The sequence below is a fragment of the Musca vetustissima genome, unplaced genomic scaffold (genome assembly GCF_032173495.1).
Source record: "Musca vetustissima isolate MV318-11 ecotype Yass unplaced genomic scaffold, APGP_CSIRO_Mvet_v1 utg51398, whole genome shotgun sequence".
NCBI classification, from domain to species: Eukaryota; Metazoa; Arthropoda; class Insecta; order Diptera; family Muscidae; genus Musca; species Musca vetustissima.
Window position 1 is genome coordinate 16790 of NW_026872823.1, and position 15843 is coordinate 32632.

General features: G+C 34.6%; 1 protein-coding gene across 3 annotated transcripts; it reads left to right on the forward strand.

The window, feature by feature from the left end:
• Positions 1 to 3436: 3436 nt before the first annotated feature.
• LOC133338795 (uncharacterized) lies at positions 3437 to 6785 on the forward strand. 3 transcript variants are annotated; one of them, XM_061546910.1, is made up of 7 exons: positions 3437 to 3649; positions 5606 to 5716; positions 5778 to 5822; positions 5880 to 5942; positions 6013 to 6185; positions 6274 to 6424; positions 6480 to 6785. In XM_061546910.1, exons 2-7 carry the CDS (start codon positions 5665 to 5667, stop codon positions 6590 to 6592), a joined length of 597 nt encoding a protein of 198 aa, XP_061402894.1. In that variant the 5' UTR covers positions 3437 to 3649; positions 5606 to 5664; the 3' UTR covers positions 6593 to 6785. The 3 variants fall into 3 exon arrangements, with proteins under 3 accessions (XP_061402894.1, XP_061402902.1, XP_061402888.1); XM_061546904.1 differs by having other exon boundaries at positions 3464 to 3649; positions 6004 to 6185; XM_061546918.1 differs by lacking the exons at positions 5778 to 5822; positions 5880 to 5942 and having other exon boundaries at positions 3447 to 3649; positions 5989 to 6185.
• Positions 6786 to 15843: the final 9058 nt, after the last annotated feature.

Sequence of the window (15843 nt, forward strand, 5' to 3'; positions counted from 1 at the left end):
ATAGAAAAAAATGGATCATATAGTCGGCCCAGTCCGACTTTACTACTTTCCTTACTGGTTTTAAAATATTTTTGAATGTTCAAATATAGGCGTAGATATAGACTCTCGTTTTCACATAGAAACACTTTTGAGACTCTTAAGGCTTACCTTAAGGGGTTCAAATATTTATTGTAGGAAAAATTCTCAATCACATTTTTTCTATAGAAGGGACAAAAATTATTTTTATATAAAAAAATTTTGAGACCCGTGAGACTCACATTTCTTCTACAAAAAAGGGTCTCAGCCTTTAAGACTCACTTTTTTCTATAGAAAAAATTCTGCGAAACTTGGGACTCACATTTTTTTAAAAAATCGAAAATTGAAGTTTGAAAAAAATATTTTCTTTAAAAAAATCCATGCCTCTTTTTGAAACAACAACAGCAACATTGTTAACCCTAATTTGTTGCATTAATGACAGAACACAATTTTATAATTATTTTCCGCTTCTTATTTTTTATTATTCTCTTAACTTAGTTATGGATTTTCTTAGTCTTGACCCATTTGTTCTACATTTTAGCTGGTATACATAAATGATTTGTTGTAGATGTTGTTGCTTTTCAATTTGCTTACCCAAGTCACATTCGGGCTGTGGTGGGACTTAGTAAAAAAAACTATGTTGTATTCGAATTACAACAACAAGAACATAACATTGGCAGAAAATCAGTTATGGCCAATAATCCGGTCACGATGATGAGAGGCCAAACATAACGCTGTTGTTTGTTTGTTGGTTGGTTTTTAGATGTTGTTGTTGTTGTTGTCAATATTAAATAAAGCAATGTAAAACATACAACAATCCATTTTATATCTTTATTTTTTATTTTTGGTTTATTATTATTCCAAAAAAAAATAAAATAAATTTCGTCAAAAAAAAACACAGTTAGGAAAGTAGTAAAGTCGGACTGGACCGACTTTATGATACCCTTCAAAAAACATTGATATGAAATTGAACGAAAGATATATAAGAATTTGGCACACCATATACCTTAAATCGGACGAAAATATATATGGGAGCTATATCTAAATCTGAACCGATTTTCACGAAACTTTGCACACATCATTATAGACTCAAATCAGTACGCTATGTAAAATTTCGTGCAAATCGAAAGATATTTAGGGACTTTGGCGCACCATTTACCTTAAATCGGACGAAAATATATATGGGAGCTATATCTAAATCTGAACCGATTTTCACGAAATTTAGCACACATCATTATAGACTCAATTCAGTACGCTATGTAAAATTTCGTGCAAATCGAAAGATATTTAGGGACTTTGGCGCACCATTTACCTTAAATCGGACGAAAATATATATGGGAGCTAAATCTAAATCTGAACCGATTTTCACGAAACTTAGCACACATCATTCTAGACTTAATTTAGTGTGCTATACCAAATTTCGTGTAAATAGAAAAATATTTAGGGACTTTGGCGCACTATTTACCTTAAATCGGAGGAAAGTATATATGGGAGCTATATCTAAGTCTGAACCGATTTTCACGAAATTTAGCACACATCATTATAGACTCAACGCAGTACGCTATGCCAAATTTCGTGCAAATCGAGAGATATTTAGGGACTTTGGCGCACAATTTATCTTAAATCGGACGAAAATATATATGGGAGCTATATACAAATCTGAACCGATTTTTACGAAACTCAACACCATCATGCCAGACTCAATTCACTACGCTATGTGAAATTTTGTCCACATCGAATGATTTTCAGGGACTTTGGTGCACCATTTACCTTAAATCGGATGAAAACATATATGGGAACTATATCTAAATCTGAACCGATTTTCACGAAACTCAGCACACATCATTCCAGACTTAATTCAGTACACACTGCGAAATTTCAGCCAAATCGAAAGATATTTAGGTACTTTGGCGCACCATTTACCTTAAATCGGATGAAAACATATATGGGAGCTATATCTAAATCTGAACCGATTTTCAGGAAACTTAGCACACATCATTATAGACTCAATGTAGTAGGTTATGCCAAATTTCGTGCAAATCGAGAGATATTTAGAGACTTTGACGCACCAATCACCTTAAATCGGACGAAAATATATATGTGAGCTATATCTAAATCTGAACCGATTTTCAGGAAACTTAGCACACATCATTATAGACTCAATTTAGTACGCTATGCCAAATTTCGTGCAAATCGAAAGATATTTAGGGACTTTGGCGCACAATTTACCTTAAATCGGACGAAAATATATATGGGAGCTATATCCAAATCTGAACCGATTTTCTTCAATTTAAATAGGGTTCGTCATTGGACCAAATTCGTGACCAATGTCAAATTTCATCCAATTCGGATCATAAGTGCGACCTGTACTTTGTTTACAATTTAACATCAACAGACGGACGGACATCCATAAATCGACTCACAAAGTGATTCTATGCATATTCTCAAAAGGAACCATGTGTCTATCTCGATTCCTTTTGCCTGTTACAAACATATGCACAAAGACATAATACCCTGTACCACAGTGTGGTGAAGGGTATAAAAACACTGCATAATTCCGAACCGACAAACATTTATTTCAAAATTGTGCTGTTGTTGTATTATTGTCAAGTTGATGGCATGACGAATTATTCTGCGGTAAACCTCAGTGGCAGCTATCGCGATTCGTTTCCGAACGTCTAGTCTAGTTGTGAGATTTTAGCGACCTTTCAAATTATTTGCACGAATTATTTTGTAACATTTGAATAATTGAGTTTCAAAAACCATTTTTTTCAATGCACACACATTTCGTTTGTCATTATTTTAAATTATAAAAAAAAACAATAGATTATGAGATAAATACATATATTAGATGATATGTATAGTTGCCAAGACATGTAAGGTATGTAATGTGTAACTAAAAAATAATAAAGGGTTTATAATGAAATTCGTAATTTCAATTTTTTTTTAATTTTTAAACCCCTTACTATAATGTAATCTTCATTAAAATCGACTGTCTATGTCACTATCCGGCATTTATTATCAATATATATGTAAATGTCTGAAATTCTGTCCCATGAAACTTCTTAACAATCTTTCTCGGTTACAGTGACTTGAATTTAAATTTTAGATTAGTTCATAGATTCGAAAACAATTAAGAAATAGCTTGGGCTTTTTTACGATTGGTGTACATACATACATGTGTACATTTGTGTGTATGTTTGGTCGCCCAACCCGTGGCTAAATAACCAATTCATGTCAGAACATCTTAAACGACTTGGAGTGCACACACACTCAAATGCCCTCAGTCCATGCCCTGCAAATAATTGTGGACTACGTGATCCATTTCAGCAGCTGCGGACTGGTTACAACATTGTCCTATGTAATGCAGCTATGGACCATGTCATTGTCAATCAAGAATGTTTTGGTTAAGAAATGTAACGGCAAATGATCGTTTTTTATCGTTTGCTCATTAATTTGTTGTTTTTGCAAGCGCTAGTTTTTTTTGCAGACACGTGTTTATCGTTTTTTTTTTGGCACAAATTTGACATTGATTTTAGTTTGTTTCTGGAAGCGTTGTGCGTCGGTTGCATCGTTGTGCGTGGTGATAAATTGCAAACAAAAGATTGTGTAAACAAAAGTAAAAGATTTGAAGGTAAAAAGAATAACTTATAAAAAAATGGAATGTAGTTCGCGTCATAAAAGACGGCTTTTAAAAGCTGAAAAAGAAGATTTTGTCAAAAGACTATTTAGTTCAAGTGTTGAGTGTGAACAAATTGAAGTAGAAAAAAATGCCGAAGCAGATTCAGATTCAATAGTTGAAATAGAAGGGACAGAAAATGATTATTACAATGCAAATGAAGAATTTGACAAAAGAAACAACTTTATAAGTGCTTTAGGGCAATGGCAGTTAAAAAGCCGGACATCCAACCAGAACATGAGAGAACTGCTAATAATTTTAAAAAATTATGGTTTGGATGTGCCTCTCTCTCCAATGACACTGGTGCAAAAAGTTAGTTCGAGGGCAGATATAATTTCTGTTCCTCCTGGTGAATATGCACATTTCGGCCTGAAACAAAATTTAATGAAAGCAGCACAAATTTTACAAAAATATGAGGAAATAATTTGCGATATTAATATTGATGGTTTACCCATCTTTAAAAGCTCAAATCTTCAACTTTGGCCAATATTAATTAAAGTTATTAATATTAGAAATATAAAGGTGTTTCCTGTTGGTATTTATAAGGGCAAACAGAAACCTCATGATATAAGTCAGTTCCTAGAAAAACTCGTTGAAGAAATTTGCGATTTACAGGAAAATCACTTGTTTATTGGTGGCAAAAAAATTAGTTTTAAAATAAGAGCTGTGATTTGTGATGCTCCCGCAAAATCATTCATTTGTGGGATAGCTCACCATTCATCTGCAAATGGTTGTTCAAAATGTACCCAAGTGGCCAAAAAAATATGCAATGTTTTAACTTATAGTTCAGAAGTAGGTACAATTATAGACGATGACGACTTTGCTAAAAGGAAATATAAAAATCATCACCAATTAAAATTTATTGAAACCAAAACACCATTGGAGAAAATAAATTTAAATATGATAAGTCAAGTTCCTTTAGACCCAATGCACGTTATTGATTTAGGGGTAACTAGGAAAATGTTGATGAAACTAGTAAAAAATAAAGTGAATGAAAAAATTTCAATTTCGAATAAGGGAAATATATCTAAATTACTAGTTTCATTAAAAAAGTGTATTACTAAAGACTTCACAAGAATGCCTCGTAGTTTGGATGAACTTGCGAACTGGAAAGCTACAGAATTTCGTCAATTCTTACTATACACTGGTGTTTTAGTCTTAAAAAACAATGTTGGTGATGATTTTTATTACACGTTTTTAGTCTTTCATTGTGCTATAAGGCTTTTGTCATGTCCAAAAAACTTTGAAAATAACATTGCTGCCGCCGAAGATTTGTTGAAACTCTTTGTTGAAAATTTCAGTGTCGTTTTTGGTCCTCAAAACGTTACCTATAATGTGCACAGTTTGCTTCATATATGTGAATGCGTCAAACAGCACGGTTTGCTGTACAGCTTTTCAGCATATGATTTTGAGAACCATTTGCAAATGATAAAAAAAGATGTTCGCAAACCGACTGATATTCTAAATCAATTACACAGAAGAAATGTCTTGCAAAATTTAATAGAAGAGCCAAAAACATTGGGGTTAAAAGAAAAAAATGGACTTATTTATGGTTACTTGGGTGATGAATACTGGTTGAGCATTAAAACACCAGATAACATTTGTCTTGTAATGCCATTTACCCCGTTAAAAATTACAGGCTTCAAACGAGGAGAGAATAATAAAATTTTTTTTAAAGCGAGACGTTTCAAAAATATTTGTCCTTTTTTTGAAGAGCCATTGGACTCATTATCAGCATTAGGTATATGTATTGCTGATAAGATATTAGAAGATAGTGAGGAAATATTTAATATTGAAAATATTAATTGCAAACTAATATCATTGCCCTTTGAAAATAAAGTGGTTTTAATGCCAATTCTTCATAGTTGCATTTAAAGTTGCAAAAATTAACGTCTCATTTATTTAATATAGCCAACACTTTTAATCTACGCAATTCTAACTGATATCTTCGCAATTCGACAATATTTAAAATGGAGGGCAGAAATCTTAAACATCTAAATACTTGCAACAGACTTTCTAATTGTAAGTAAATTTATAACATACATTTTTCAATTTTCTAAAGCCATATTACTATGTTTTTCAGATAGTGCCAAAGAAACGCCATGCTGTTCTTGCATAGAACTCAAAGGTAGTTTTTGTTAAATATGGAGTTTCGTCTTTATTAATAACATTGTTTAATTTATAGAAATGATGGCTGGGATGATGACTGAACAAAAAAAATTACAGGAACAGCTCTCAAAATTACAAAGTAAAGTATAATGTTTTTTTCGTCATCGTTATTTTTTGTTATATAGTTCTTTCTCTTATAGCAACAACAGAACAGCAAAACAAAATAATAGTGGAAATGTTAGCAGAGCACAAATTACAGCTGCAAACCCTCAATAAGTCCCAGAAAAATGTTACTTCCCTGTCAAGCAAATTTCCCCTCAAATCCGAAGAAGATCTCCAAAAAGTTGAGAGTGAAATATGCGATTCGAATGAAGAAAAATATGTAAGTAATCGTTGCCCTATATTGTATATATGTTGAAATACCTTCAATTTTAAAATTATATACTTTTTCAATATTTTTTTATTTTTAGATATCTGCTGTAAAGTATTTAATCGATGGCAGCGCAATAAAAAATTTGGAACGCATTTTTTCCCGGGAGATTTGCGTAATGTACAATACGGATGGTATTTGTGGGAAAAAATGTTTGAAGAATTTTAAAAGAATATATAAAATTGTTATTGGTAAGTATTCTGATTCTAAAACATTATTAAGTTTTAATGAATTTCTTTATTTTAGCTGCAATAAGTGACTATTCCCCCAATAGCGAAAAAGAATTTCGAGCAGCACTCCAAGTCGTAAAAAAAAGGCACTTCCGAGTTGTTTGTTCCCAAAACAAAAACAAAAATTAATTATATAATTTGTTAATTACATGTAATTTTTAATTTTTTTAATGACAGTGAATTGGAATATTACTTAAGTTTTTTTAATGAATTTATTATTAATTATATTATTTATCTCACTAAAGACTATCAATGTACCTGCAGAATGAAATATTTATTTTTATGTTTTATAGAATAAAACACTAATACTTATAGTACATTACTTATGTTGTATTATTTCCTGTTTTTCTCTGAGTGTATATATCGTTAAATCAGAGAAAAGCGCAAAATAAATAGACCACTTAATGGATTGGTTTCAAAACTAGCCCTCTGGGGTACTCTATGGACTAGTTACACGGATTAGTTTTAAGATCAACCGTATGTGGTGTACCATAGAGTAATGACGTGGACTAGTTTTGAAACTACTTTGATGTAATGCAAAGCTGGGTTACATGGTCCGGCCCTAGGACATAGCAATGCTAAATCGGTTAGGTTTTTTCAATGCATTTGGGTTAGTTTTGGACTACTCCTGGTCTGTTATGGACTACTCTTTACACGCGTGTAAGGGTTAGGCGCATTATTTGCAGGGTGGTGAAAGTAAAAAACCAAAAATACATTACACTGTGGAACACAAATATAGGGCTTAATGGAAATGACAAATTATTCAACGTAATTAGAGTTTGAAAATTGATAGGAACATTTTTTTAAAATAACTTCTACTGAAGGTTAGAATTTTTTTTTTAACACACGCCTATATGTGAGCTATAAAAAATTTTTAAAAAAATCCACGCCTATAGGAATCAAGTTGAAAAAATATTTAAAAAAAAATCCACAACTAAATATGGTTACACATACCTTAGGAATAAAGATAAAAACATTTGGAACTTAGAGCTGTCGACACTGGCACTTATATAAATATTGAAGAGGGATCAAGAAGAGAAAAATATCCTGAATTAAAGAGCAAGAGCTCAAACAGAGACCAAAGTGTGAAATTAGAGAACAGGCTTCGTAGACGTACTGCAAAACATACAGTATGATTGTTTTACTCCAATGTTTCTTCAGCTCGAATATTAAAGGTGGCGCCCAATGTTATGACATTTATATAAAATTACCCCAAAATCACTTGGGAAATGCTGATAGGACCTTCAAAGTACCCAAAATGGTCGGAAATGATACTTGGGGATAACAAACATCGCGAATTTTCACAAGGAGATGGGGATCGGGCTAAAGAATAAGCATGTCTGTTTTGATAAAGATCGCTCAATATTTAGCGGGTCAAATGGACCCTGACTTTTTTGTGAAAATGACAAAATTTGTATTCTATAGTGTATATATTTACTCCTGAAGGACATAGTCAAGAGAAGTTGATAGTATATCCCAGGGGAATGATTGGCCTTTAAATTGATACCAATTATATTTTGCGGATATGGAAGTTACACGTACATATTTACAGGTGCTTACGTATTCAGATATTATTTAGTAATCCATTACCACACTTGAGGGCGGAAATATGGCTCCGATCGCTTTGAAATGTTCCATTAGGTTCCAGTTATGGTTAAGGACAACGCCTATAATTTTCGGTGATGATCAGATAATAATTTTGGGATGAAGTGGACCAAAAACCTATTTTTTGTGTTTTTCGAGTCGATCTATAGGTCACAATTGAAAGCCGAACATCACAACACAACTCACGGTGAAGGAAATATGGACAAGTAATTAGAAGGACTGTACTGAAGATTAGTAATATTCGGAAAATAAGTCAGTGTAAGGAAGAGGTGCAGTTGACCTTTAATCGGACAAGAGGGTGCAACGATATCTCGATATATTGCGCAGGCTGGGAATAAAAATCCGCAGAAAGTTAAGAGTTCCGTGGTAGTTGTGTAGGGTTCGTATGGTCGGCCCCGTCCTACTATACTGCTCCGCTCACTGGTTTATGTAGCTCCGATGGATAGCATTAGGTCAAGGACGACGCCTATAATTTTCAATGATGCGATAATATTTCGGGGATGAAATTAACCGAAAACTTTACTTTTGTATGCCGATCATGGAGAAGCCGATCTGAACTACAAATTCTAATGGCTTTCTGGATAATTAACGCTCAATATTTAGCGGGTCAAATGAACAAAAACTCGTTTGTGTAAAATAGTCTTAAATTTGAATCATATGAAGTACATTTTTACACCGGGAAAACATGATTCCGAACATATGGCATAGAGGAGCTGGTTGATCTCTAATCGGGCAAGAGGTAGAAAAATGTTATCCAAGCTCAGAATATAGATCAGCAAAAACTTATAGCTCAGTGGTAGTTGTGTAGGTTATGGTATGGTAGGATATGGTTCCGTTCGACTATACTGCTCAGCTCAATGGTTTTTATTACATAGGTTGGAAAATTCAGCTGAATGCGACATCAAAGGACTCAGAACATAGTTCTGTAACGAAAATCCGTCTAAAAAATGCGAATTTGGTAGGTATATATCTAAATTTGAACGAAACTTAGCACATATCATTCTACACTCAATTCAGTACGATGTGCCAAATTTCGTGCAAATCGAAAGATATATATGGGGGTTGGGTGTACCATTTCTATTAATTCGGACGAAAATATATATGGGAGATATCAGGGACGCAAGCAGGGGGTCGGCCCCGAAATGAATTTTGTTCACAGTAAATTTATGTTTGCAACAGCGAATTTTCTCATTTTGTACTACCGGGCCCCCCCGAAATGAAATCCTGTGTACGTTGCTGGGAGCTATATCTAAATTTGCACGGATTTTTCTTAGTTTCAATAGGGTTTGTCATTGCCAAATTTCATCCAATTCTGATCATAAAGCGACCTGTACATTGTTTACAATTTAACATAGACAGGCAGACGGACATACATACATATATCGACTCTGCCACACAGCCACTTTGGTGGGAACATGCAACTAAAACTTGTAAAATATAGAAAATGGTACGGGTCCTTTGTATATTAACCTCCATAAAAAGGTGCCGCTCCACTTTCAGATTTCGGTATGCGGTTTGAACAGTAAAACAAACTAATATGACACAGGAACACATATAAGAGGCTATATCGAGGCTATTCTGGGACGTTTTTCTCCCTTAAAGAATGGTAAACTACTCTCATTTCGGTGAGGATCCTTATATCAGAAAATGGATCTATATTTTTCAGAGCATATATCGGAAAAAAATTATCAGAGTCGTTCTTCTCTCTTCAGGAACCATAAATGTCAAACTGGTGTGGTTTCGGTTAAAAAAGCACGTCTAAAACCTATAAAAAAAACAATCGGAAATGAGATAGGATCTTTATATGGAGGCTACTTCAGAATATGGATTTATATCCTTCAGAGATGTTTTTCACCCTATAGGCACCTTGAATGTGAAATTACAGCCACTTGTATGGAAAATTGAACTAAAACCTTCAAAATACAAAAAAAAAAATTGGCGGGACCTTAGATATAAAAATTTATCGAACATGTTGCGCATAGATATATGAGAGCCTACAAAAATACGGAAAATCAAATTAAAGTAACTTCGGTTAGGAAATGATGCTGAAACGTTCAAAATAATAAAGAGTTTACGTCAGAACATCGACCTATATTGACATTTTTTGCTAAGATTATTACCTCGCGTGCAAGAAATCGGATTGTGAAATTTCAGACCCTTAAGTTGTACATTTCCAGCGAATGTTCCCACGACGGTTTGTAAATATGACTAAGACCGGTATCGAATATTTAAGAGGAGGATATATCAAAAAATCGAATTTCCATACCAATGATCCTAGGATATAGGGTGATTTCAACAGTCAGACCCTCCACCAAAGCGCATGAACAGCTCTACTTATAGTGAACGTTTGTATGAAATATTCCGTCAATAGCTCTTCATTGAGAAGAGAAACATTTTTAAATCGGATATATCAGGAAAACCTTCAATAAGTCTTCTGTTGTGTGAAGGCCCCTGAATGACCTTCTACAGATAATAATAAATTCAACCGTTATTTTACACTCTTCTAAATTCAAAAATGTCCCCCTGAATAAGCAAAGATTGGACAATTCGGCTGTTAAGACAGCTCATTGCAATTGAGAACAAAAATAAATAAAAATCCAAAACGTTTCAATTTTTCGAATCACATTTCCGTTCTAAATGACCGCTTTTTAAACTTACCTTGAAATTTTGGAATGGTACACAAAACGATTTTATTTTAACAAAATATGATTTTTATGATGGTTTTTCGTTTGCTTCTTCTTCTTCTCGAAATTTCAATTATCTTTTGTGTAAAAGATCATAACAAAATAGAATTTTTAGGCACAGAATTTTTAAATAGACAAAACTTTTGAAAGATTGAATAAAAAAGTTTGGAAAAGGGTTGCCAAAGGGTACGATTTTTCCTTGAGTTTTTCAAAACAGACACAAGAGGGTTTACACGGGGATGGTATAGAAAAAGGAGTTAAGTCACAATATTTTTTCCACAGAGAAGGGGTTTTTTGTCAATTTTGTATTTTTTATAAAAATTTCACAATAATTTTTTAGTTTTTTATTTATTTTTATTTTTTTCTTCTTTGTTTTTTCTTGAAAACAAAAAAAAAATCACACACACAGAGAAAAAAGTAGCCACAGCGCACAACTTCAACAACAAACAAAATGCAACTGAAACTTTGCCACAGTCGCTTTTGGCATTTGAGCGTTTTACAAGAAAGAAACAAAAAGACAACAACAACAGCAACACAACCAAAAACAACAAGAACAACAATCTATCTCATCGACAATAAAACAAATGAATAAATGAATGGCTGGCTGGGAAACTGCTGAAACTGAACTCTCGGGCAAAGAAGCAAAGAAACGCAACAAGAAACTGAGAAGAAAAAAACGTAAATGAAATACAACTTGGCTGGCCCAAACCCGGGCAGAGGAACCAAAAACAACAACAATCAGATTAAATAAACTGAACTAAAACCGAAAAACCGTAATAAAATATTATAAACCATTAAAACAATAACAACAACAAAAAAGTTTTTTAAAAAAGTTAAGAGACCAAAGTGTGGCTTTAATAAACATCAACGGAATGACAAACAGTCAAAGCCAACCAACCGACTGTTGGTCGTTTGTATTGTCGCTCCATAGTTCGTTTAAGGTTCATTGTTTTGGCTGCCTACTCTACTCTAGCCTATTTGGTACTTGAGTGAAATGCGGCTAAAATAATAACAGTTGAAGATAGCAGCTACTAAACTAAATACAACACCAGCAACAACAACAACACCATCAGCAACAACAACAAATGTTTTTACACCACCACCAACCACTGCCACTATCTGTTCACCGGTAACAAGAAAATTGTTTTAACAACAATTTCAAATGAAGAAAAAACAACAACACGAACTTCTCTGAATTCATCAGCAAAGAAAAAAAGAAATGAAGAAATTCCCATCTAATTATGGCTGACAGATAAACGGAAGTTAACCCTGCCACATAGAACCCGAATATGAGGCAAGGTATATTTTCATTCGACACTAAATGGCCAGCGGATTGTAAATGACCCCTATTAATGTTACACCAACATAAAAACGGAACATAAATATTGCAAAATTTGTTGGGACAACAACATAAAAATTAATCTGAACAAAAGGTGAATAAAGAACAACTAAACATGTCATCAAGTTCGACAACGACGAATTTGTTATAACCTCAAAGAAATTTGTTTTAAATCGAATTGTTGATGTTTATTTTTTTTAATTGGGTCTTGAACCTTCGTAGTATGTAAATTTGGAACCAGCGGAATTTATCATGAAATATAGGTCCATATATTAAAATTCCGATATTTTATTACTTAAATATACATTTGGGCGCCACCTCAGGCATTGCTGTAATGTTGTTGTGGTTGTTTTTTTTTTTTTTTTTGTATTATTTGTTTGCAATTTGTTGTTAGTAAAATGTCTACGGAATAAAACACAGGTCGATTTATATAAGGTTTTATTCAAAGAATTGACCATCTTTAAAAAGTTTCCGAATTAATTATACCCTACACAACTATGTTGTCAGGGTATTATAGCTTTGTGGAGCCCCAAGAGTTTGTAACGCCGCGAAATATTGGCCCTAGACCCACCTTTATACCGATCGTCATATCTCGACTAGCTGAGTCGATCTAGACATGTGTGTCCGTCCGTCTGTCCATTATAATTTTTAAACACGATACAGGCCACAGTTATAGACCAATCTTCACGAAATTTTGCATGTAGGATGGGTTCTGGCCATTGAAGACCCCTATTGTTTTTGGTAAAGATCGGTTAATATTTAGGGGATGAAATGGACCAAATACTAAATTTTTGTCGGTTTTTCTGGTCGCTCCAGAGGCCGCAATTATGGCCCAAACATCGTGAAATTTTACATGCAGAAGGTGATCGGGCCAAAGAATAAACATGCCTGTTTTGATAAAGATCGGTCAAAATTTAGCGGGTCAAATGGACCCTGACTTTTGTGTGAAAAATGACAAAATTTGGATTCTATGGCGTATATATTTACTCCTAAAGAACATAGACCCGAGAAGATGATAATATATTCAAGAGGAGTGGCTGACCTTTAAATTGATACCAATTATATTGTCGTATGTTCTCGGATGTGGGAGTTACACATAAATATTTACAGGTGCTTTTATTATTTAGTAACCGTTACCACACTAGAGGGCGGAAATATAATGCTGATCGATTTGAAATGTTCCATGGGGTTCCAGTTATGGTCAAGGATAACGCCTTTAATTATCGTTGATGATCAGATACAAATTTTTCGGATGAAGTCGACTGAAAACTTATTTTTTCGATTCGATATATACAATTATAAGCCGAACATCACAACACAACCCACGGCTAAAGGAATCTGGACAAGTAATTAGAAGGGCTGTACTGTATATTGGGAATATTCGGAAAATATGTTAGTGTATGAAAGAAGTGTTGTTGACCTCTAATCGGGCAAGAGGGTGCAAATATCACGAAATATTGCCCAGGCTCAAAATAACCACGGCAGAATGTTAGAGTGCCGTGGTAGTTGTATAGGGTATCGTATGGTCGGCCCCGTCCGACGATACTGCTCCTCTCACTGGTTTAATATAGCTTTGGAAAAATATTTTTCAATTTGCCAAGTTTGTATAAAATCCGATATTCCATTATGTTTGCCAAATTTTCAAAATGTTGGCAATTTCTGGGGCAGGTACAAAAAAGTGTGAACCAACGGGCCCCATCTCCAACTTTGATCTATGAAAGTAAAATATGTTAGAATGTGCAAAGTTTTGATGAAAATCGATATTCGTTTCGCTCCATATGAGATTTACATTTCAACATTTTGACCCTTTGTGGGGTAGGTATCTGATGGAGTGGACCGATAAGTCCCAACATCCAGCATTATATAGACAAGGTTAATATATTAGGTTAAGTTGAAATCGAATAGTCCGTTCGCTTGATATTATAAAATTAATTTTCAGAAAACTTTTCATCATATTGTGTGGGAGGTAACAGAAGGATTGGATAGTTTTGCCCCATCTTCGAAATTTTAAAAGTTTGAGTTTGAAAGAAATTTTACGATGTGCCCAATTAGGATCAAATCGGTCATTCCATTCGCCTAATATTGGATACAAATATATTGAAAATATTGACCCTTTGTGAGGGAGGTAGACCAGAAGGAGTAGACCAATGGATCCCATCTTCGGACTTGTTATAGGTTTGGTAAAGAAAATAGGTTGTTTAAAGGTTAGTTCAAATCGGATAGTCCGTTCACTTGGTATTATGAAAAAACCCCAACATTTTGACCATTCTTGTGGGAGAGGTACCGGAAGGAGGGGACCGGTATTATTCATCTTCGAACGACGGCGACCCTTCGAACGATGGCGACCCACACCATCACCATGGCCGGCGCTTGAGTTTTGGTAGCCAACTGAAGGTTCACATTTTCAGCTGACCTCTTTTGCAAGTAAACACGATAATTTTGTTCGTTTACAAACTGCTGGACAACGAATGTTTTGTCATCGATGAAAAGCAAATTCGGCAGTTCACCACTTTCGGCCATGCTCTTTAGCTCTTTTCAGTCTATTTACTTTCTGTTCCATCATGAATAATTTTTTTCTGGAACATTCTTGCCAAAATGCTTTTGTACGCTTGTAAACAATATAATGAGCGGTCACTGGAAAAATTTTAACAGTTTTCGGACGAGTGGCTTAGAAATGATAGCTGTCTGAAGTTGGTTGCAGTTTTTTCATCTCACCCTGTATATCCTCAAGGTGAATATGGGTAGGATCTTTTTTTAATTCATGTTTTAAAATATATAAATTTGAGCGCCACTCGTGCATGTAATTTCGTTACCATTTCTAGCTGTCTTCATTCTAGAACTTTAACATGTTTGAGGGCAGGGTGTCCGGCCCGGGTTCTGAGTTTAAGGACCACTGGGGAAGACCCAACCCTCCGATGCAGTGAGCAAGGATATCGCCAACCACACAATAAGAAGAAATCAGGACTCAATTTTGGAGTCTGGACATGAGGATAAGGCTAACACAATAGTCTTCGAATGCCGGAGGAGCGAAGAACGAATCATTTATCTGGGGTACAAAGGCGAAAACTGGCCTGTGAGATCCTGAGGAACAACAGCGAACAACAAACTAATGTTCGAAGCATAAGCCTAACATTCCCTCCACTACCTCAGAAGCGGCGAAGATCTTTATAAACTTCCCTGAAGATCAGAAATCACAAAAGGACCAACTTTACGAAGAAGGAAGATGGTAGCAACAATTGGTTATTGCGTGCAAAAACTGAGCAGTGCAAAGAAAGGGTTTCAACGCTTTCTCTGTCATCCTTCAAGCGATCTACACCTGTTGATTCAATCGCATTCAATCTTGTGTAAATGCAGGCTGAAATGTGAGAATAAGAATTAGTCTATGAGGAAGCAGGTTATCCATTATCGTATTATTCACCGCATCCATCAATTTCCAATGGATCTCCCTTTTTTGTTTCCCGAATCTTAACAATTGTTGCTACCATCTTCTTTCTTCGTAAAGTCCTGTTGGTACTTTTGTGATTCCCGATCTTCAAGGAAGATTCCCAGTTTCCAATTCTCGTCGATCACAGCTCCTTTCTATAGGGCCTCCTACGGCCTCCAAACTTTGTATAGGATAGCGGCTCCTTACCAATTGTTGTTACCATTTTCCTTCTTCGGTTAGTCATTTTGTGATTCCCGATCTTCAGGTTTCAAGTTTCCAATCCAGCGCTCGTTTTTTTCATATTATTATTTATTCATATTATTCATTC